General features: G+C 44.7%; 1 protein-coding gene across 1 annotated transcript; it reads right to left on the reverse strand.

Moving 5' to 3' along the window:
- Nucleotides 1-1,511: 1,511 nt before the first annotated feature.
- LOC121874509 (adenylyltransferase and sulfurtransferase MOCS3-like) lies at nucleotides 1,512-3,810 on the reverse strand. The gene is made up of 2 exons (XM_042378663.1): nucleotides 3,795-3,810; nucleotides 1,512-3,308 (listed from the first exon to the last, which is right to left on the reverse strand). Exons 1-2 carry the CDS (start codon nucleotides 3,808-3,810, stop codon nucleotides 1,999-2,001), a joined length of 1,326 nt encoding a protein of 441 aa, XP_042234597.1. The 3' UTR covers nucleotides 1,512-1,998.
- Nucleotides 3,811-24,005: the final 20,195 nt, after the last annotated feature.

Here is a 24,005-nt window from a genome sequence, read left to right on the forward strand (position 1 = left end):
CTCTCTGCCCGCTATTCCCTCACAATGGCTTCCACGGACCCCACCACCAGAAAAACCTTGAATTACCTGGACCAAACCATGATATGTGAAGGAAATCATCGAGTTGGGGAGAAACTTAAGCTCATCCTTGACAACGACCCAGACAAGCATCGGTATGAAGTGTCTAATAACCATCTGACGAAGTTGTTGAGCCAGATATCCAGATCTATCTCGACAACATCAATGCGTCGTCAACGTAGTATTGAGGACTTCCTCCTCCGCAACCCACCACAACCACAGCCAGCCCAAGTCAGTGATAGTGATATTGACAGTGAGGATATGGACTTTGAGGGGTTTGTCTGGGAGGCCCTGCAAACCTCTGCGAAGTGAAAGTGATTCACCGGAGGGCATCTAATCTGCCCTCTGCCTCGAACCAGCGCCATCCAATTGTGCTGACCCAGCTTTTCTACTAACGTAAGTGTTAAAAAACCCAATATTATTGATATTTCTCTTAATTATTAATTGTGTGTGCATACCATCATAAAATTAAGATGTTATTTTTACTACAACGTCCGTACTGTGTCGAAAAAAGTGGAGTTTGGGGGTCGGCCCAGTCTCTATTTCAATTAATCCCATATGTTCTGTTATTTCATTTATGCATTTCTCATTTTACGCGGGCCTCCACTGGTTCAATTGACCGCATAAATGCAGACTATGATATATATATATATATATATATATATATATATATATATATATATATATATATATATATATATATATATATATATATATATATATATATATATATATATATATATATATATATATATATATATATATATATATATATATATATATATATATATATATGATTTCAATTGCTAAATTTAGACTCAGGAAATAAATGTGTGTGTGTGTTTGACTCACTCCCATCTATAATACTGTACTGTAGTCTGAATCTCAACCAGCACTGCATTCTAATGAATTACTGTGCAAGTGCTCATCTGCAAAAGCTCCTTAATTTTGTGTGATATATGTCATCATCATACAACTGATTTATTTATTTATTTCTAAGGAATAAGTTTGTGCTTTTAGTGAGTTACTTGTTGGAGTGAAACATACACAACACTACTTTCACTTTGTTAATATTAAAATTTTCAGAATGGAGAGAGTTCAGAATTCAAAATTTTACAAAGTACAGTACAGTAACGTAAAAATATAAAAATACAGTACCCTGTACTGTACACTAAAGTAAATTTCAGTATAGACTAATGAAGCAAAGTACTGTACAATATTTACAAAATTACACCAAATTCAGAATCCTCCTAAATTTAGTAAAACGTAAGCCTTCATTGCTCTCAATTATGCCTATTTTACATTAAACCAGCAGGAAGTAGAGGTATAGTCCTCTTCACTAGTGCATTTACAGAAGCTCATCAGGACTTGTGCAGTGTGGCAGCGCTGTTTGTTTACATTCAACCGAAGGAACCGTAATAGTAAACATACTATGGAATCAAAGGTAAACAATATTAAAACAAATATCTCAATGTAATGAGTTGTGGAATGTTTACATGATGAGCCCTGTGAACACTACTGTAGTCATAATAGTTTGTGCAAATACAAAAACACAAACAAAATTAATTACTGTAAGTAAAATAGGTACTGTAAGATAAATGTGATTAACTGCAATGTCTCATTTGTAAAGTATCATTAAGTTGTCTCCATATCTAAAATTTTAATTACTGTATATGTACAGTATACATGATGAAATGTACATTTAACACTGGTGTAAATTAAACAATTATTATTAATCTGACATAAGTGTAAAAATCACTAACCCAAAGATGTGTCTTGATAAGATTCAATATCACACTAAAAAGCGTGTTTTGTGAACCTTTATTGTCAATCATATAAAAGCTGAGTTCTTAAGCCCTAGAGAACCCAATATTTACAACATCAATGTACAAATAGTTCCATTTTGGGGGTTTAAACTTTAATCTTACACATTTTGTATTGTCAGTATACTGGGAAAGTTGAGTCTATTGTGTGTGCCCATGCTGTCAGTCCCCCAATTATGTCTTTAATCTGATAATCATTGTGATTGAGTGCTGACTGGAGCTGCTGAACTGCGAGCTGAGAGTCATTTCCTCTGCGACAAACACAGTACACTTTCTTTGTTCCTAAGCTTGACAGTGTCTCTTTGATGGCGGCAGTACTCTCTGCCTTGCAAATATTTGTTAAGGGAATGTTCATGCAATTAGGAAGGGAACATATCTCTAATTCCACTGGAAGTCGCACATCAATAAGTACGTAGGGAGACTTGGCATCTACAATGGCTTTATATTCTTCAACAGTCACTCTCTTGTCTTTTTCTAGTAGTGTTGTATTTCTGCTCTTGTCAGTTGCCGGTGCCCCACAAAACTGCTCATAATCGATCAGTTTGACTATGCTAGGAGTTTCTCCACAAACCTCACATGAATCTTTATTTCCTCTCAGTCTGACAGTGCGGAAACTTCCTTGTAAACCATCAAAAAGGAGCAGTTTCTGAGACAAGGGAGATCCTAACCCACTGATTATTTTGATGGCTTCCAGAGCTTGCATACAACCTATCAACCCTGGCACAACCCCCAAAACTCCTCCATCAGAGCAATTAGCTACAGTTTCTGGTGGAGGGGGCTTTGGGTGGATGCAGCGGTAGCAAGGGCCCCCTTGATAGTGATACACAGTCAGCTGACCTTCATACCGCAGAGCTGACCCAGAAACTAAGGTTTTATTTGCCATAACACAAGCATCATTCAGTAAGTAGCGGGTGGCAACATTATCCGTACAATCCAAAACAAGATCATAGTTACTTATCACTTGTAGAGCAACATCACTTGTAAGAGCTACTTCATAGGGAATAACCTCTACATGACTGTTTAATGCCTTCACTGTACTGGCTACAGACACAGCTTTGGAAATCCCTACTCTCTTCTCCGTATGTAAAATCTGTCTGTGAAGGTTATTGAGTTCGACCACATCATAGTCGATCAATCCAAGGCGTCCAACCCCAGCAGCTGCCAAGTAAATTGCAGAAGGGCAACCTAAGCCACCACAACCAACAATTAAAACTGAAGCTGCAATCAATTTCCTTTGTCCTCGTGGCCCAAACTCGGGTAAAATCAGCTGTCGAGAATATCTGGCAATTTCTGCTTGATTGAGAGGGGTTTCAGTCTTTGGTGAAACTTCATGATGAGTAAGATCCCTTACAAGAGTGGTTTGCAATATATCCAGGTTCTCATCTTGGCATTTTTTCAGCTGCAGTTTTAGAAGTTGATTTTCATTTTCTTATTTTTCCAGCTCTTTGAGCAAGTCTTCCCTTGACCAATTATCCATACCTGAAATTAGAATACAAGAATTAAGTGCTGACAAGTGATCCATGAGCTTCTTAAATGAAAAAAAATCACCTTTATTCTTGTAGATTTACTATTAATGTATTGATAAGTAACCAAGCCTAAACAAAGAACCTTAATAGAGATAAGCATCTGATGGTTTTGTCATCCTTAGTCAAATTGCCTTACTGTACAGTAAACCTGTATTGTCAAGGTACAGTTGTCTCCAGGTGTTATGTTACCTCCTACTGTGCCTCCCTTGCTGATGTGGCCACATAGTTATATACGAAGTAGATGATTTGAGATATATCCAGCTGTACACACTGTACAGTGATCCCTTGGTTAACGAGCTACGGTTAACGAAATTTCAGTTAACGAATTGCCTTCCATAAGATTCTTAACTTTTGTTTACGAGCATTCCTCGATTAACAAATTCCTTACGAGCACCCCTCAACATGTTTTCGCTTGCACACTAGCTGTCATATGAGTCCGCCAATACAGTAATTGGTTCTAGGGCTTAAATTCCTTACTATTTTTGTAAATATCAAGAAGTTTGTACGATTCAATATTTTAAGTCTTATATTAAAATTTTTAGTCATTTTAAAAATTATTTAACAAAATTAAAGTACAGGGAAACTAGTCTTTAGCGTAAGCCAAACAGCCTGTCAACACACCACAGGCCAGTCAGTGTGTGTCTTTTCAGTGGAGGTAACATCTTGCTTCAGACTCTCTTCAACATAAATGCTTTTTTCTGTTTCCAGTCAAATTATTGGTCATTTTGAAATTTATTTTACATATTGACAATATATAATGCAGTGCAGTGTTGATTTAAAAAAAAATAATCTTGAATTACACCAAGTGAACTAAAATTTTATGGGTGAAATGGCACCATGGGGTGACTTCTCTTCCACCCCAATGCCTTCTCTTCTTCCTTCTCCTCCACCCCCATTCTAATCATCATCATCATCCAGGAGCCTTCTACATACACACCTCAAAGTAAGAGTACTTTACTACCTTTTTTGTTGACTTTAGGCAATTTTCGGTGAGCTGGAACCAATTACCCAAAAACCCATTGAAACAATGGTTTCGGTTAACAAATTTTTCGGTTAACGAGCAACCTTCTAAAACGAATTGTGCTCGTTAACCGAAGGACCATCGTAGTTCATCACCTATTGTGCTATATTTGGTGTCATTTGTTTCTGTTTACTTTGTGTTTGGTACAAAACAAAGAAGTAGTGAAAAGGCTTCATTCAAAGGTGAATTTAATCTTTGACTTTGACCTTTTATGATAAATATTTAAAATTTCTAAAATCCTCTCTGAAATCATTTACATTTTGATAGTCCAGATATTTTACATTATTTTAGAAAATAACAGGTCTGCTTACCAACTGTAAACACATTTAGTTTGAATAAATGGACAACTACACGAATATTTTCCATGAATCAATCAGTTATTTGTAGCTATAGACGAGGGGCGTGGCTTACGGGCCAGGTTAGCGTGAAAATACTATAGTGTTGTAACCCCTGCCCTCACCCACCCCAGATTCACATATGATGCTCTTTCCACTTGTAACCTGATTAGTATTGTGACACTACATAATCATAATAGACCATTAATTTTTGCCTTGTATACAATAAACCCTTGCGATTCGCAATTTTGATGATTTGCGGTAAGCAGATAGTGGCTAGCTTGTGAGTCTCCCACAGTACAATGAGTCACCCCATGTGCCCACAGCATCTCCTCTCCCTCTCTTCGCTCTCAACCATTGCAGGCGATGCAGCATCTTTTGTGTTGTACTCTTAAAACTTTAATGTTTCTGTGTGAAAATGACCCCTAAAAGACTGCCTTGTGTCGGTGCTAGTGATGCTAGTGGAGTGAAATGTAAAAGGCAGAAGTCAGTGACAAAGAAAGTTGGATTATTAGACAAGTTAAAGAGGGATGAGTGCTGCCGCGGCTGGTCAGTTGTTTGGTATAGGTATACAGTAGTGCACTAATGTAGTAGAAGTTGCTATTTGCAGTTTTGCCTATTCATGCCAGTCCTTGGAACCCAACCCTCATGAATAACAAGGGTTTACTGTATCATAAAACCTCGCTTAGGCAGACTAATTGGGGAAGGTGCCCAGGATAAGAGATTGCCCACCTTAGAGCAAATTTTTCCCCAAAGATCTCAATTTTAAACAAAAACAAGCACAACACCAATGTATCCAATTTTTATGAGAGAAATACGTGTTCTTGAATCAAAATTAATTTTAAAAAATAATGCACATAAAGTATTGAACACTTACGTTTAGTTCACTGACAAGGTGAAACTGAGTAATAAAATTAAAAAGACAATATTATAGTATTCTCTTTCTTTTTAGCCCATACTTCAATCATAAATTACTTGTCAGTGGGCAGGGCATGAAAGAAGAGGGAAATAGCAGGTTAAAAACATGTCTCTATGTACTTTGGAGACAAAAAAATAAATTATTTACCATAATTATGGTACAGTCTGATCCCCTGTGGCGACCATGTTTTGGTTCACATTGTCTACTATATGGAGGTTCTGCGGTCTTTGTTTACTTGTCAAGAAACAAATGACTATCTCAACGAGCATGTGTATTATGATGTTGTTTGGATGATAGTAAGAAAATTGAAAAGACAATGCACAGGTTAGGAAGGTAGGTGAGGTTAGGTAGGGTTAGGTGAGGCTAGGTAGGGTTGTGAGGTTAGGTAGGGTTAGGTGAGGTTAGGGTTAGGTGAGGTTAGGGTTAGGTGAGGCTAGGTAGGGTTAAGTGAGGTTAGGTAGGGTTAGGTGAGGTTAGGTAGGGTGTTCTTACGTAGTATCATCCAAACAACATCTGAAAATTTGGTGCAATTCCATGAAGTCCTTCTGGTGCTATCCATCTGCTTGCCCATTACCAGTTTGGTTAGATTTAGTTGGTTCATGGTATCTCAGACTAGTGATATAATGTAGCAGTCACTAAAAGCATTTGTATGGAAGTTCACTCGCTGGAAGAGTTCAGTCATTGGCAAGTAATTGCATGAATACAAACAACAATAATGGGAGAAAAATCAAAGAAAAACAAAAGTATGATATTGTACTACATAAACTGTACTGTACATATAGCGAAAATCTTTAATAAAATATAAAAAATAGTAAAAAAAACAAGTGGTTTACACGTGACACTAAAGTTAAATATTACGGTCTAATATGGGTTAGTCCTTGTGTGGTCAGGTTCTGCTATAACCTCACTACCTGTTTTTAAATTACTTTATTTCACTTTATCCTCTTCGCCACTGATATATTCAAGCACTGAGGACATGGAGACATAGGCATCTTTGGCTACACTTTGAGTCTATTCCCACATTTATATAGACATTTAATAAGTACATTGGCATGGAGTAAGTCTGAACCATGTTGAGGGTGGTGGAGTTATTAACTTAGATATTCCTCTGTTAATTATCACCAGGTAAATAAAGTAATGAATCAATATAGTAAATAACACCCACACCAAACAACCTTTACAAACATAACAGTAATATGTACAGGTTGTCTACTTGTCTACACTAATAATAATAAATGTTCACCTGTGATATACTGTTCCCTGAGTCCATCACATGACGTAAGATAATCAAACTGCCTCCCACAACAACAATAATAATAATAGTAAGACTGGAACATATGTGTGTGTGTGTGTACAGTCCTGCCATCTACCACTGTGAGGCATAACTGTACATCAAAAAGTTAGATAATAAAGATAATACTGCATTGCAATAAGACAGTATAATGTTAATAACAGTTTCCGGTGTAGTGAAAAGACTGAATACCTGTATTGCTTTTTTTTACTCTTTACAAATACAGTATGTTTGCTATTATTATATACAATGCCCAATTAACTGCAAAGCACAGAATGAAAATATGGACTCACGAAGATTATATGTAAAAGCCAAAGACAGTGTAGCAAGTGACTTAAATTAGACTAATATATATACAAACGAGATTCGGTTGGAATTACAGTAATAGTGCAAAGTGCTGTTACGCCCTACTGGCTGAGGCGTTATCAGACCTGTGGTTTTTTAGGTTAAGGTGGGGAAAGGATGGAAGGCATGCTGGGGCTCAAGGCACAGCCAGACATGAGGATGGAGAAGTCACAACATATAGTCGTGGGGAAAGGTTGAAAAAGAAGTTTAATGAGTTAAACAGAGGGGACGACATCCTTGTTTTACATATTACAGTTTGTTGGCTAACTAAGCTAACCTAGGATTTAGAATGAGGTTGCACAATGGTTATTTTAGTAGACAATGACTAGATTGATTTTACAATTACAAGTTTATTAACATCTTATACTGTATTACGTTATGGACTCACTTGATTGTGACATGTTAAATGTGAATTTATATCATCTAAGTGTTTAAGCATCTCAAGGGGCACTACTCAGTCGAGTGTCCATACCTGGAGCTGGCGGACGCTCGCCCCCACAAGGTCACAGCTGCTGTTGAAGAAGCCGCAGGTCCAGAAATCTGTGAGGGCAAACTATTTCGGAGTGAGAATTGTGAACTCTTGGAACAATCTGCCAAAGAGCGTTGTGGCGGCACCGAATGTGAGCTCTTTCAAGGCCAGACTTGACCAATACTGGAGCAGTACTTGCCAACAGGGCGTAACAGAGACGTGATCCACCGCCCAAGTGGCTAACGAGCCGATCAGTGGTGAAGAGAAAAAAGTAAAAGTTAAGTAACAATAATATAAACCTGCTCTTGAAGCGAAAGCATAACAGACCCATGACCGTTTTAAGCTGAATCCCTAACTATTAAGCTGGAACCTGGACTTTCCAAATTTTAGAGCAACGAATGCCATGAAATAATTAATAATAATAGTGTAATAATAATAATAAGGGGGGTTGAGGTTAGCATTAGCAGGCGAGGACACCAGTACTAGATCCACCTCAGGCCCTGATAAGAGTGAGCGCTGGTCTCACTACTCAGTGGGAGTCTTGTCGCGCCGGTCATGATGCTGGGGGGTCTGTACTGCAATCCTATAACAATCAGACATACTGTGTTAAGCCACGGCACCTATTTATACTCCTACTACCCACTTCCATCTATGCATCTGTTGTCCTTCCACCGAACCTTCTTCACCCCTGTCACTTGGGATTTATGTATGTACAGTACGTATGTATGTATGTATGTACTCGCTACTCAATACGTCACTTGTTGAGCATCTAACTCCCCCAGTAATGTGAACTAAGTCATATTTGGGCGTACAGTACTTCTTCGCTAGAAAGAGAGAGAGAATCGTGCGGAGCCAACCACTTCCCAGCGTACAATTTAAAATTGTTCCTTACCTTACCATATCTAACCTAACCTAACCAGGCTTTGTGCCGTGTGGCAGTCCTGTGTTTCTTTACATTCGACAGAAGGAAACTCGCAATAGTGAACATAATCTGGAATACACGTAAAACTATATTAAAAAATATATCTCAAAGACTTGTGGAATGTTTACATGACGAGTCCCTGTAAACGCACAAGTGAAGGGGACTGTACATCTTGATAGTATAATACGTTATCTGGGATCCACTTGTTAGTTCCTTGGGTCTGACGAACTGACAAAGTTGGAACGGGACCTGTCATCTCCGCGCTCCACTGACCAAGCACTGCCTAACTGTTCCTCCCCACCGCTGCTACCCCCTTAAGATTCTTAGTATAATCTATCATTGGCCTCTGAAACACGCTGGGGAATAATGACATAATAAAAAAGACGAAATAAACAAATAGTAAAACACAAAAAAGACTTATTAAACATATGATAAAACAAATAAAAGACGTAATAAAAATTAAAGAGCGCAATAAATTTGAATAAAAAAGAAATTCCAATTTAGATGAAAAAAATCAACGTTGATGATGATGGAGAGTGTTTGGATGGTGGTGTGTGGTGGTAGTGGTGGTGGGTGTTAGGGTGGTGTGTGGTGAGATGTTATGCGGTGGTGTTGGTGTGTTTGGTCTCGTCATCCTCGGAGGGGGGCGGGGTAAGCGTGCTTGCCTCTCCCCGTAGCGTCCTGGGTTCAATCCTTAATGGGTCAGATGTGAGAAGGGTGTTATCCAGTTTCCTCCTATGCTAACACTGGACAAAGAAGTAATAATCAATGGTCCGACCCCTTGAACGACTCGTAATAATAAATCAACATCAATATACACTGACTACTGCTTGTTTATCATACGACTCCACGAAATACGAATGACCTAGGCTGATAAGAATGAAATATGTGGGTCCATGGCAGCTGTGTTCACCATTACCGGTCTAGTCGCCTCTTGGTGGAGCACCCTGGACACATATAAACAAACCAGACCAACATACAATGATAGAGATCAGACTCCTGTCGCCACACACACACACACACACACACACACACACACACACACACACACTCAGTACAAAAGCGACCACGCATATTGCAATTGCATGGAGGACAACGTCTGCTTTGATGAGGGAGAGGAGATATGGAGGGAGGAGGAAGAGGAAGGAGAGAGGAATGGAAGGAGGAACAGGAGGGAGGGAGGGGGGAAGGAAGAAGAAGGAGGGAGGAGGAAGGGAGGGAGGGGGGAGGAACAGGAGGGAGGGGAAGGAGGAAGAAAGAGGAAGGAGGGAGAAAAAGAGGGAAGGGAGGAAGGAAAAGGATCGAAGGGAGGAAGACCAGGGAAGGAAGGAAGGAAGGAAGGAAGGAAGGGAGGAAGAGGCGGGAGGCTTAACAGTGGCACGTCTATCACCGGAACCTTGGCCACACACCCCCGGGCAAAAAGGAACTAAGTGCTGGCCGGGGTCAACGACACAAGTACTCACTATACTAAGGGTGTCACTATACTGAAGCTGTAGTGACTCAGTAGGCAGTGTGTGTGTGAGATATGACGTATGCCAGTAGTGTAGGTCCCCTCTACACACACACACACACACACACACACACACACACACATACATGCGCCGGGCTAAAGGCTCAGTCGTTATTCAATGCGAGCATGGTCACGGTATAGTAGGGGTGGAGGGAGGATGGTCACGGTATAGTAGGGGTGGAGGGAGGATGGTCTGTATAGTAGGGGTGGAGGGAGGATGGTCACGGTAGTATGAGAGGATGGTGTATAGTAGGGGTGGAGGGAGGATGGTCACGGTATAGTAGGGGTGGAGGAGGATGGTCACGGTATAGTAGGGGTGGAGGGAGGATGGTCACGGTATAGTAGGGTGGAGGGAGGATGGTCACGGTATAGTAGGGGTGGAGGAGGATGGTCACGGTATAATAGGGGTGAGGGAGATGGTCACGGTATAGTAGGGTGGAGGAGGATGGTCACGGTATAGTAGGGGTGGAGGGAGGATGGTCACGGTATAGTAGGGGTGGAGGGAGGATGGTCACGGTATGGTAGGGGTGGAGGGAGGATGGTCACGGTATAGTAGGGGTGGAGGGAGGATGGTCACGGTATAGTAGGGGTGGAGGGAGGATGGTCACGGTATAGTAGGGGTGGAGGGAGGATGGTCACGGTATAGTAAGGGTGGAGGGAGGATGGTCACGTATAGTAGGGGTGGAGGGAGGATGGTCACGGTATAGTAGGGGTGAGGGAGGATGGTCACGGTATAGTAGGGGTGGAGGGAGGATGGTCACGGTATAGTAGGGTGGAGGGGAGGATGGTCACGGTATAGTAGGGGTGGAGGAGATGGTCACGGTATAGTAGGGGTGGAGGGAGGATGGTCACGGTATAATAGGTGGAGGAGATGGTCATGGTAGTAGGGGGAGGGAGGATGGTGTATAGTAGGGTGGAGGAGGATGGTCCGATAGTGGTGGAGGAGGATGGTCACGGTATAGTAGGGGTGGAGGGAGGATGGTCACGGTATAGTAGGGGTGGAGGGAGGATGGCGATAGTAGGGGTGGAGGAGGATGGTCACGGTATAGTAGGGGTGGAGGGAGGATGGTCACGGTATAGTAGGGTGGAGGGAGGATGGTCACGGTATAGTAGGGGTGGGAGGGAGGATGGTCACGGTATAGTAGGGGTGGAGGAGGATGGTCACGGTATAGTAGGGGTGGAGAGGAGGATGGTCACGGTATAGTAGGGGTGGAGGGAGGATGGTCACGGTATAGTAGGGGTGGAGGGAGATGGTCACGGTATAGTAGGGGTGGAGGGAGGATGGTCATGGTATAGTAGGGGTGGAGGAGGATGGTCAGGTATAGTGTGGAGGAGGATGGTCACGGTATAGTAGGTGGAGGAGGATGGTCACGGTATAGTAGGGGTGGGAGGAGGATGGTCACTGGGGGACAGTATAGTAGGGGTGGAGGGAGGATGGTCACTATAGTAGGGTGGAGGGAGGATGGTCACGGTATAGTAGGTGGAGGAGGATGATAGGGGTGGAGGGAGGATGGTCACGGTATAGTAGGGTGGAGGGAGGATGGTCACGGTATAGTAGGGGTGGAGGGAGGATGGTCATGGTATAGTAGGGGTGGAGGAGGATGGTCAGGTATAGTAGGGGTGGGAGGAGGATGGTCACGGCATAGTAGGGGTGGAGGGAGGATGGTCACGGTATAGTAGGTGGAGGGAGGATGGTCGGTATATAGGGGTGAGGGAGGATGGTCACGGTATAGTAGGGGTGGAGGGAGGATGGTCACGGTATAATAGGGGTGGAGGGAGGATGGTCATGGTATAGTAGGGGTGGAGGAGGATGGTCACGGTATAGTAGGGGTGGAGGGAGGATGGTCACGGTATAGTAGGGGTGGAGGAGGATGGTCACGGTATAGTAGGGGTGGAGGGAGGATGGTCACGGTATAGTAAGGGTGGAGGGAGGATGGTCACGGTATAGTAGGGGTGGAGGGAGGATGGTCACGGTATAGTAGGGGTGGAGGGAGGATGGTCACGGTATAGTAGGGTGGAGGAGGATGGTCATGGTATAGTAGGGGTGGAGGGAGGATGGTCACGGTATAGTATGGTGGAGGAGGATGGTCACGGTATAGTAGGGGGTGGAGGGAGGATGGTCACGGTATAGTAGGGGTGGAGGGAGGATGGTCATATAGTAGGGGTGGAGGGAGGATGGTCATGGATAGTAGGGGTGGAGGAGGATGGTCACGGTATAGTAGGGGTGGAGGAGGATGGTCATGATAGTAGGGGTGGAGGGAGGATGGTCACGGTATAGTAGGGGTGGAGGGAGGATGGTCACGGTATAGTAGGGTGGAGGAGGATGGTCACGGTATAGTAGGGGTGGAGGAGGATGGTCACGGTATAGTAGGGGTGGAGGGAGGATGGTCACGGTATAGTAGGGGTGGAGGAGGATGTCATGGTATAGTAGGGGTGGAGGGAGGATGGTCACGGTATAATAGGGGTGGAGGGAGGATGGTCACGGTATAGTAGGGGGTGGAGGGAGGATGGTCACGGTATAGTAGGGGTGGAGGGAGGATGGTCACGGTATAATAGGGTGGAGGGAGGATGGTCACGGTATAGTAGGGGTGGAGGAGGATTGTCACGGTATAGTAGGGGTGGAGGAGGATGGTCACGGTATAGTAGGGGTGGAGGGAGGATGGTCACGGTATAGTAGGGTGGAGGGAGGATGGTCACTATAATAGGGGTGGAGGAGGATGGTCATGGTATAGTAGGGGTGGAGGGAGGATGGTCACGGTATAGTAGGGTGGAGGGAGGATGGTCACGGTATAGTAGGGGTGGGAGGATGGTCACAGTATAGTAGGGGTGGAGGAGGATGGTCACGGTATAGTAGGGGTGGAGGGAGGATGGTCACGGTATAGTAGGTGGAGGAGGATGGTCTCATGGGTATAGTAGGGGTGGAGGAGGATGGTCACGGTATAGTGGGGTGGAGGAGGATGGTCACGGTATAATAGGGGTGGAGGGAGGATGGTCACGGTATAGTAGGGGTGGAGGGAGGATGGTCTACAGTATAGTAGGGGTGGAGGATGGTCACGGTATAATAGGGGTGGAGGGGAGGGATGGTCACGGTATAGTAGGGGTGGAGGGAGGATGGTCACGGTATAGTAGGGTGGAGGGAGGATGGTCACGATAGTAGGGGTGGAGGGAGGATGGTCACGGTATAGTAGGGGTGGAGGGAGGATGGTCACGGTATAGTAGGGGTGGAGGAGGATGGTCACAGTATAGTAGGGTGGAGGGAGGATGGTCACAGTATAGTAGGGGTGGAGGAGGATGGTCACGGTATAGTAGGGAATTGGAGGAGGATGGTTGCAGTATAGTAGGGTGGAGGAGGAGGATGGTCACGGTATAGTAGGGGTGGAGGAGGATGGTCACGGTATAGTAGGGGTGGAGGGAGGATGGTCAGTATAGTAGGGGTGGAGGAGGATGGTCACGGTATAGTAGGGGTGGAGGGAGGATGGTCACGGTATAGTAGGGTGGAGGGAGGATGGTCACGGTATAGTAGGGGTGGAGGGAGGATGGTCACAGTATAGTAGAGGGGTGGAGGGAGGGATGGTCACGGTATAGTAGAGGTTGGAGGGAGGATGGTCACGGTATGAAGGTAGGGTGGAGGAGGATGGTCACGGTATAAGTAGGGGTGGAGGAGGATGGTCACGGTATAGTAGGGGGTGGAGGATGGTCACGGTATAGTAGGGGTGGAGGAGGATGGTCACGGTAATAGTGGGGTGGAGGAGGATGGTCACGGTAGTAGGGTGGAGGAGGATGGTCACTATAGTAGGGGTGGAGGAGGATGGTCACGGTATAGTAGGGGTGGAGGAGGATGGTCACGGTATAGTAGGGGTGGAGGGAGGATGGTCACGGTATAGTAGGGGTGGAGGGAGGATGGTCACGGTATAGTAGGGGTGGAGGAGGATATTTGGTATGGATGATGCGTAGATGTAAAAAAGAGCCCAGCCCACTACTATACTTCCTGTTACCGTCACACATTTGTCACCCGGCCACTGACCACTACCCGGCCATTGACCACTACTGGCCATTGACCACTACCCGGCCACTGATCGCAACTGGCCACTGACCACTACCGGCCACGGTAGTGACCACTACTCGGCCATGATCAACCGGCCATTGACACTCTGACCGCGACCACCCTTGACCACTGATACCCTTGACACATTACCTGATATGAATACTCCGGCCACTGATCATAATGAGCCATTGACCATACTGATACACTACGATGGTGATACTGCGATCATTACTACCGGCCACTGATAGAATACTCTGACTGACCACTTGGAATAGTGATACTCTGGATACTTGATACGCTACCGACCACTGAACCTACTTGACCACTGATACTTCCTGACCATACTGACCTGATCATATACTTATACCCCCATTAGATACTGCCGGCCACTGACAACTACTCCGGCCACTGACCACTACCGTGACCACTACCCATTGACCACTACTCGGCCCACTGACCACTTACCGTCATTACTGATCACTACCCGGCCGTGGACCACTACCGACCGTGACCACTCTTGATACTGACCACTACTTGACCACTACCCGGCCATGACCACTGACCACCTGATCACTGCTCGGCCATTGACCACCACCGCAACCACTACCGGCCACTGACCACTACCCGTTACTGACCACTATCCGGCCCAACCATTCCGGCGACCACTACACTGACCACTACCGGCCATTGACCACTACCCGGCCGTGACCACTACCCGGCCTACCACTACCAACCTGCACTACCCGGCCACTGACACTATACTGATCACTACCCGGCACTGACCACTACCCGCCATTGACCACTACCCGGCCATGACCACTAACCATGACCACTACCCAACCGAACCACTACCCGGCCACTGACCACCTGCCCATTACCGAGCCACCTGAGCCCCCGGCCACTACCCGGCCACTCACCACTGCAACCCATTGACCACTACCCGGCCACTGACCACTACCCGGCCACTGACCACTACCCGGCAGCCCGATACTATCCGGCCCAACCACTACGGCCATGGCCACTACCGGCATTGACCACTACCGGCCACTGACCACTACCCGGCCACTACCACTACCCGGCCACTGACCACTACCAACCACTACCCGGCCACTGATCCCCGGCCATGACCACTACCCGGCATTGACCACTACCCGCCGGCCAACCACTACCCGGCCACTGATCACTACCCGGCCATTGACCACTGCCCGGCACTGACCACTACGGCCATTGACCACTACCCGGCCATTGACCACTACCCGGCCACTGACGCAACCCGGCCATTGACCACTGCCCGGCCATTGACCACTGCCCGGCCACACCACTACCCGGCCATTGACCCACCCGGCCATATCAAACCCGGCCATTGACCACTGCCCGGCCATTGACCACTACCGGCCACTGATGGAACCCGGCCATTGACCACTGCCCGGCCATTGACCACTAATAGCGGTATCCAGATACTGCAAGGCCAAAACAAGTCATTCCGGGGTCGGTAAGGAGGAGAGAAGGTGAGGGGAGGGGGAGAGAGAGAGGAGAGAAGGTAAGGAGGGGAAGTAGAGAGAGGTAAGGAGGGAAGGGAAGGAGAGGAAGCACTCAAAAGACCTGAGGGAATAGAACACTCTCTGGGTGGTGTGAGGAGTTGGCTAGGGAAGGGGTAGTCTGCCGAGGGGTGAGGGGGGGGGGGGGTGGTGGAGGCAGGAGGAGGAGGAGTGGTAGGGAGAGAGGATGGGGGGAGGAGAGGGGGGTGATGAAGGGGGAGGGAGGGGGGGGGGGGAGGGGGTGTGTAGGGGGGGTGGTGCAGGGAGGAGGGTGGGGGGGGGAGAGTGGGGTGGCAGGAGGAGGAGGTGGGTGGGGGAGAGGATGGCAGGGGGTAGCAGGAGGAGGTGGGCAGGGGGATGAAGGGTAGGGGTGGCAGAGGGGAGGGGTAGGGGGAGAGGATGCAGGGGGGTGGTGCAGGAGAGGAGGGGTGGCAGGGGGATGAGGAGGTGGCAGGAGGAGGAGGTGGGGAGAGGATGGCAGGGGTGGCAGGGAGGAGGGGGGGGGGTGGTGTGGGCAGGAGGAGGAGGTGGGGGGGAGAGGATGGCAGGGGGAGGAGGGTGGTGCAGGGGGATGAAGTGTAGGGGGGTGGTGCAGGAGGAGGGAGGGGGTGGGTAGGGGGAGAGGATGGGATGGTGCAGGGAGAGGAGGGTGGCAGGGGGGATGAAGTGGTAGGGGTGGTGCAGGAGGAGGGGGGTGGGGGGGGAGGAGGATGCAGGGGGTAGGAGAGGAGGGTGGTGCAGGGGGATGATGTGGTAGGTGGCAGGAGGAGGAGTGGTAGGGGGGGAGAGGAGGGAGGTGCTAGGGGGAGGAGGATGGCAGGGAGAGGAGAGGAGGGGTGGCAGGGGGGGATGAAGTGGTAGGGGTGGCAGGAGGGAGGGGAGAGGATGCGGGGGTGGGTGGAGGGTGGTGCAGGGGAAGTAGGAGAGGAGGGGTGGGGGGAGGAGGGCAGGGGTGGGCAGGGGGGCAGGGGGATATGAAGTGGTAGGGGGTGGTGCAGGAGGGGAGGGGGTGGTGTAGGGGGGAGAGGATGGCAAGGGGTGGTGCAGGGGAAAGGTGACGAAGGTTAGAGTATAACAGGGGAAGGGGTTGCAGGGGGGGTAGTGACCTCTGACAATACACATACACGAAACAGCTGGACAGTGTCGGGAATAGAAGTGTTCCTCTCTCAGCTGTCACAGATGAATACACTGTGTTTATTTATATTTCTCTCAGGTACGGGGGTATAAAGGAGCTAATTTTATTACCCCAAGTCCTCATTACTATTTTAGAGTTAGTTATCATCCTCGTGTTAGTTAAGTGAGCACATTAGAGAAAAGGTTAAAGTGGGTCTTATAGGCATATCTTCAGTTAGGGGCGGTGTGGATATAGCATACTGTAAGCAAGGAGAGCGTCTTAGATGTGTTGGTTTATCGTCAGTTGAGTGAATCTCATGTATAGGAAGGAACCTTTGAAAGTTCTTTTGTGTGTGTGTGTTGAAGCATAAGTGTACTTGTGTATGTTTGTGCGGATATGCGTGCCTATGCGAGCTGCACCGAGAACGCATGAAGTATACTACAAAATATTAACACAAGTATACTACAAAGTGTTAACACAAGTATACTACAAGATATTAACACAAGTATACTAAGATATTAATACATTAAATATTTACCCCAAGGAGGTTCAGCGGTCAAAAGTTTTAGCCCAACAACACTTAAGAAATCGACGTCATGAAGTGTCAGGAACGCGGGAAAAACGCCAAATACTTTAATACTAACTGTGAATAAGTTTTTCCTGCTTACGATTAAATGTTAAGACTCTTTTCTTCTCTGCTGCTGCTTAACTGTTTAATTCCGATGAGTTTGCTGGTGTTTGCTGAGCGGAAATATCTGTGTTGAGGAAGAGTTCAGTGTTATTCACCTCATGTTGTCTTTCGTAAAATTCAAAGCTTTGATAATTATTTCGTTTTTCTTCCTATAATGGTACAATTACAGTTATACTATATATTTAAAAAAATGGTTATATATCACTACACAAGATCAGGTTGTGGCGAAGTGGAGCATTACAATTTTCCTCATTTACCAGACGCCCTAATTTCTTCTTTCCTAAATGTTGTATTTGTTTACCTATGACGACATCGTTATATTGGCGTCAAACTTCCGGCCCACAAGACTCCTGCTGCTCTCTGCCGGTAACCTTATACTGTACTGTACAGTATATCCACACAGTTCTATAAGCACCCCAGTCTCCCAGCTCCTGAGTTGGCCAGCAGGGTCTTGTTAACTTGACGCATTAATGAGCTCGATGCATTGAGTAAAAAGCACAATTAGTGACACAGTCGTAAAGTTTGCTCGTCAACCTTACTGTGAATTTAAGCTTTCGGTTTCTAAAGTACGTACGTTATTTTTCTACTGTAAGTGGATATTCTGAAAACCCTCATAACTGGTAACTATAGAGAAAGATGTTGATATTGCACTGGGAGTATACCGTAAGCATCTATGCGACTTGCGACCCCCGAACCCACATGCTCTGGGAAAGGCACCGGGGTGGTCTACCTCAAGTTCAAGCATGCAGCAACATTCCTTCACCCGCCCATGCTCTAATACCTCACCGCAAACCTCGCCAATTATTGCAGTCTTTCGCAAAATCTGAAGTATCGATAAACCTGACAAAATTTCGGAAAAAATCGTAATATCTGGTAACTTTACGGTCGTTTATTACCCGCTCCGGTAGTATTTGTTACCTGCCTTGTACAAAATTATTTCAATAAGTCATGTGATATTTCATGATGCAGCCTTAAATATTTACACATTTCACATCACCGTAAACTTCTCCTTGTATACCTGGTGAGGCGGTGTCTTGTCACTCTCCTCTTCTCATTTCTTAACGAGGGTTTCATTTGCGTTATTGACCACGACTCAATATTCTTCACCTCGTTTCTCTCTCCCTTTGAAAATTACTGTACTCTTACAATACACAATCGAACAATCGTTGCCGAGTGGCTTTATAATTCGCTTTATTCCAAGGGTCACTGGTTCGATTCCAGGGTACTCACAGTTCACACAGCTGTAAATGGGTACCAACTGTAAGTATACACATGGCGGAGTGAAAGAGGTCGAGTACTGTGCCAGCAAGGTTTCCCTCTTGAGAAACAAAGGCTTAATTTAATACGGAATGTTGTATTTACACTGTCGGGCCATTAATACCATTTTTTTTAATGTAGCCAGCGATCATATTTATACAGAGTCAAAATACCACCCTCCTAATGTGTGTGGGTTGGCAATCGCAGCCCACCATCCTAGTCGTATCCAGACAGTCTCTAATAACCGCTTTTAGTTTTAGTTTTTCCTTCCATAATCCACTATACCCTAATTATAGAGTAAAGCTATCTATCTTTTGTCATAATCCATGTTATCTTAAAAAATACAGGCTACAATTATTTATTTATGGGTTCAAGGTTCCTTCGTTTACCACACTATTCTAAATTGGATATGACAATTCACATTTTCCGTTTTTTTTTTCTACCAATCTTTGAGCAGTTTTTCTAACGCCTCTTCAGTATCATTATTAATAAGTGTGATTGAGGTAAGTTTTACTGCCTCGTGTTATAACTAGCGGTTGATGACAGGACCTTCACCCGAACTAGAAAGATTACTGTACTTAGTGTACTTGTTTCCCTGTCAGATTTGTCATTCTGTATTGCCAAGAGCAGTTCGCTGGACATGTTTACTCTCACCAAATTGGCCATGTGTTTCTTAAGAGTATTTGAATTTTATCCAAGAGTTTTACGTACTTTTCCTACCCCTCCTCCACACAGCACACCCCTAGTCAGTGAGGCGAGTAGCAACCGGAGAAGGCTCAACAATGGATCTAGCCTCAGTTCACCGCGCGCTTCCCAACACCTCACGCCTCCGCCTTCTCTCAGTTGCCGTGGTGGTGTGTTAGTGTGTGATGGTACTGTGGTGTGTGGTGATGTGTGGCGGTAGAGTTGTATTAGTGGTGCGTTAGTGTGTGTGATGGTTCTGTAGTAGTGGTGGTTGTGTGTGTGTGTGGTGGTGGTGTGGTCGTGGTGTGTGATGGTTCTGTAGTAGTGGTGGTGGAGTGTGTGTGTGGTGGTGCTGTGGTCGTGGTGTGTGATGGTTCTGTAGTAGTGGAGGTCGTGGTGTGTGATGGTTCTGTGGTAATGGTGGTGTGTTAGTGTGGTGGTGGATGTGGTGATAAGGTGTGTGGTGATGGTGTGTGTGGTGGTTGTATGATGGTGGTGGTGGTGTGTGAGTGGTGGTTGTGTGTTAGTGTGTGGTGGTAGGTGTATGTGGTGGTGGTGTGTGTGTGGTGGTAGGTGTGTGGTGGTGGTGTGTGTGGTGGTGGTGTGGTGTGTGTGTGTGGTGTGGTGTGTGTGTGTGGTGGTGTGTGTGTGTGGTGTGTGTGGTGTGGTGTGTGGTGGTGGGTGTGTGGTGGTGGTGTGTGTGGTGGTGGTGTGTGTGGTGGTGTGTGTGTGTGGTGGTGGTGTGTGTGTGTGGTGTGTGTGTGTGTGGTGTGTGTGTGTGTGTGTGGTGATGGTGTGTGTGTGTGTGTGTGTGTGGTGGTGGTGTGTGTGTGTGTGTGTGGTGGTGGTGTGTGTGTGGTGGTGGTGTGTGTGGTGGTGGTGTGTGTGTGTGTGTGTGGTGGTGTGTGTGTGTGTGTGTGTGTGTGTGTGGTGGTGTGTGTGTGTGTCGTAGTAGTGTGTATGGTGGTGGTGTGTTAGTTAACTTAATTTTAAATTAATTTAATTTAATTTAGCCACTTACAGCGGCTAGTTTATTGTGCACCTCATACTCATAATGTGAGCGGTAGCGCAAAAGGATTACAGAGTTAGTGTGTACCAATAGTGGTGGTGGTGTGTGTGTGTGGCAAATTGGTGGTTGTTCCATGTTTTGTTCCTTATGTAAATAGATTTCCATTTATTTCAGATATGCTAAAAGAATTTCCTAGTGGATGGATACACAGAGTTTAATCTAAAGACGATCACGGGGAACTGAATCCACATGAAAGTTTTCTTATAAAAAATGACGGACACGACAATAGCATTGTACAAGTTAGTGTCTACAAGGAGACCGGGAGAGAGGGACAGTGATCGTGAACATGATACAGAACACACTATGTACCGTAACAGTGTGTGGGTTTATGGCTCCTTGTGTGTGGTGTCGTTTTTGTCACTTTTTGCCCTTATAAGTTATGTGTTGGTGACGTCTAGCGCGGTCCTCCAGTCACAGCCTCTACATATCAAGATGGAGGCACAATCGGATGAACAATCAGAATCTCGACACAGGGAGAAGAGACAAGTAAGTAAACAATAAAGTCACTGTGATTATTGCTGTTGTTATTGTTATTACTGTTGTTAGTTATAGCTGTTGTTATTGTTACTGGTTTTGTGTGGTTTGTGTACTACTGAGTGTTACATTGCCAAGTTGTGAGTCAGCACAAACCTTACTGAAAACTAGAGTATTGTTTTTGTGTGTATATAATCTTTAACGTGTGCATACTGTATATGTAGAGTAAAATCTTGGGCATAGATTAATGAACCAGTAATACAATCATGTATACAGGAAACACGACCAATACAAGTATATTAAAACAATAAAAACGTCTTTAAAACTAGGTATATCAGTCAGCAAATCGTCAACACCCACTTAAGCCAGTCAGTGACCACAACCAAGCATCTAGAGCGGTAACCGACTACGTACGTGCTTATTTTAACAATAACTCACAACGATTGACACACATTCTACTATGACACTCAAAGGTTCATATGTTGCATTTTTATGGAGGTACAGCAACTAATTTCGCAGTCACTAAACGGGCAGTAAAAAAAATACCGCTAACATGTAGATTTTGAAATTTCTTTGAGGCTAAAAATATAACGTAGTGTAGCTTATAGCCTATAAGCTACACTACGTTATATTTTTACTTTTTATATTTTAAAGGTAGTGGGAAATACTATTGTTGCCGGGGGTCGGGGTTGACACGTGGGTTACTAAAAGGAAAAATATTTACGCGTAAGTGGGCATGGCGTGGGCTGATGGGTGTTTGCTCACCATGGCATCTGCTAGTGATCGTTTCACACACCAGTTACAAGTCTAAAAACCTTATTTATATTAAGTTTAGCCAAAACCAAACCTAAGCAAATCTAATCTAACCTAACTAAATTTAATCTTAACTTAGGCTAGTAATAAGTGAAGGCCAAACAGCGCGGGTTAATTATGACGAGCAGAGGAAAACATTTGAAGGGAAGATGTTAATAATCAGATTACACAAAAGATGAACTAGATTTTTCAAGTTCTTTATAGGAATAAGAAGTCAAGGTCATATGTAACTTACGTAAGGAAATATCTCTCGTAGTTTACAGGAAGAGGTGACACGGCTGAGGAGTTTCTACGTTATAAGTAATCTATGATCTCGCTAGTAGCCATACGCTTAGAAAATGTCTGAAGCACATAAATTTAATTTAAAAATTTTCATGAATAAAACTTTGAGAAATCACCGAGGAAACTGCAAAAGAGAGATTAGTTGTATAGTCATCTCGACCAGTGTCATTAAGGCTCCGTTTAATAATAAATTACCTGCTGCTGCTGTAAAAAAAAAAAAAACTGAGAATGAGTGGAGCTTCTGTATAGGCGACAGGAAGACATTTTTGTCAAATTTCATTGTGAAAATGAATTTTTAATCGCCAGTGGAGTTCAAAGGACAAATCACAGACTTGGTAATACGAACATGACGCTTCAGTGAAATTGAAGTTTTAAAAAGAGACACAAAATGTATAAAAAACATGTACAAAGTTTGATCTAATATTGTTATACATGTATTGTTTATATACAACACAGTGAATGTTTGATAATCTATACTAGATTTATCTTAAAATCACCTTCCTGTTTAAACAAACTTGAATATCGTACCATCTGTAAAAAAAATGATTTTTGTCGGTATGATGATTTTGAAACAAAAAAACCCTCCCGGAAGTGGGGAGGGTTGTAGCAGTATCCGCTAGGAGGTGGCTGGGAGGCGACTGTCGTGTTTTATAGCACAAATCCCGTACACTGTTGGAGGGAAACTGTGGTTGTTAGGTCAGTCTGGCCACCGATAACTGCCACCCGTAAACCTCCCCAGCTTCATCTTTTATTCAGTTAGTTACATTTGAAGTGTTCTCATTAACAACTCGCTGTGGTTTGCCTCAACTGCGTTCTGATATTGCTCCGTGGGCAGTCTTTTCTGCTCTGCCGTGTTGTGAATTATTCTGCTGCGTTTTTTTCTTCTTTTTTTATGCTCCGCCATGTTCTGGTCTGTTCTGCTACATCTTCTCTGCTCTGTCGCAGTCTGAACTGTTCGGCTTTGCTGTCCTGTTTTGATGTACAGTATGTTCTCACAGCATGCATTTAACACAGCTTTGCTGTTAGTGGTGCAGCGGTAGCTCGCTTGCCTCTCACCCCTGCGGGATCATCGGACGTGACCCCAAACATGGCAGTTTTCTCCTGGTTCTCCGGTTTCTTCCCATACTAACACCGGACAATGAAGGATTAACTCACCAGGCACAATCTTATACAGCCACCGGTAAATAATAATAATAGTAATAATAATAATAATGATAAGACTGCTACAGGCCTACTGCTTCATGCCAGGTTGCTCCTGTCAACACCCAACCTTATAACTTATGCATCTGTTCAATCTAAGTTGAAATTTCCCAACGTAATTTCGTTCATGTGGTCAATTGTCCACTCATGACTCATCTACATCAATGACATTTCTGTATGGCTGAATAACTGTGCGAGGACTCGGCCCCGGGGTTTCCTGCCGTGAACCAAGAACTATTCCAATTTCGGCTTCGATAAAGTCGAGGTAAATCGTTACCTTACACATTCCTTCAAAATCGCTTGAAAAGAACGACAGCGAATTTGTAAGACAGGAACATCTTAAGATTTGAGAGGAATGAACCACTGTAAATCTCGGTCACTACGAGATCAGTGACAATTATTGCCTTCAGTAATTTTCCTTCCACTATTCTGACAACACCAGACTTAATTAATGCAATGAATAGCTTTGTCAATTGCTAACAAAGATTTTCCCTATACAATACCGATTATATATATATATATATATATATATATATATATATATATATATATATATATATATATATATATATATATATATATATATATATATATATATATATATATATATATATATATAT

Source organism: Homarus americanus, unplaced genomic scaffold (genome assembly GCF_018991925.1).
Source record: "Homarus americanus isolate GMGI-L3 unplaced genomic scaffold, GMGI_Hamer_2.0 scaffold11794, whole genome shotgun sequence".
NCBI lineage: Eukaryota > Metazoa > Arthropoda > Malacostraca > Decapoda > Nephropidae > Homarus > Homarus americanus.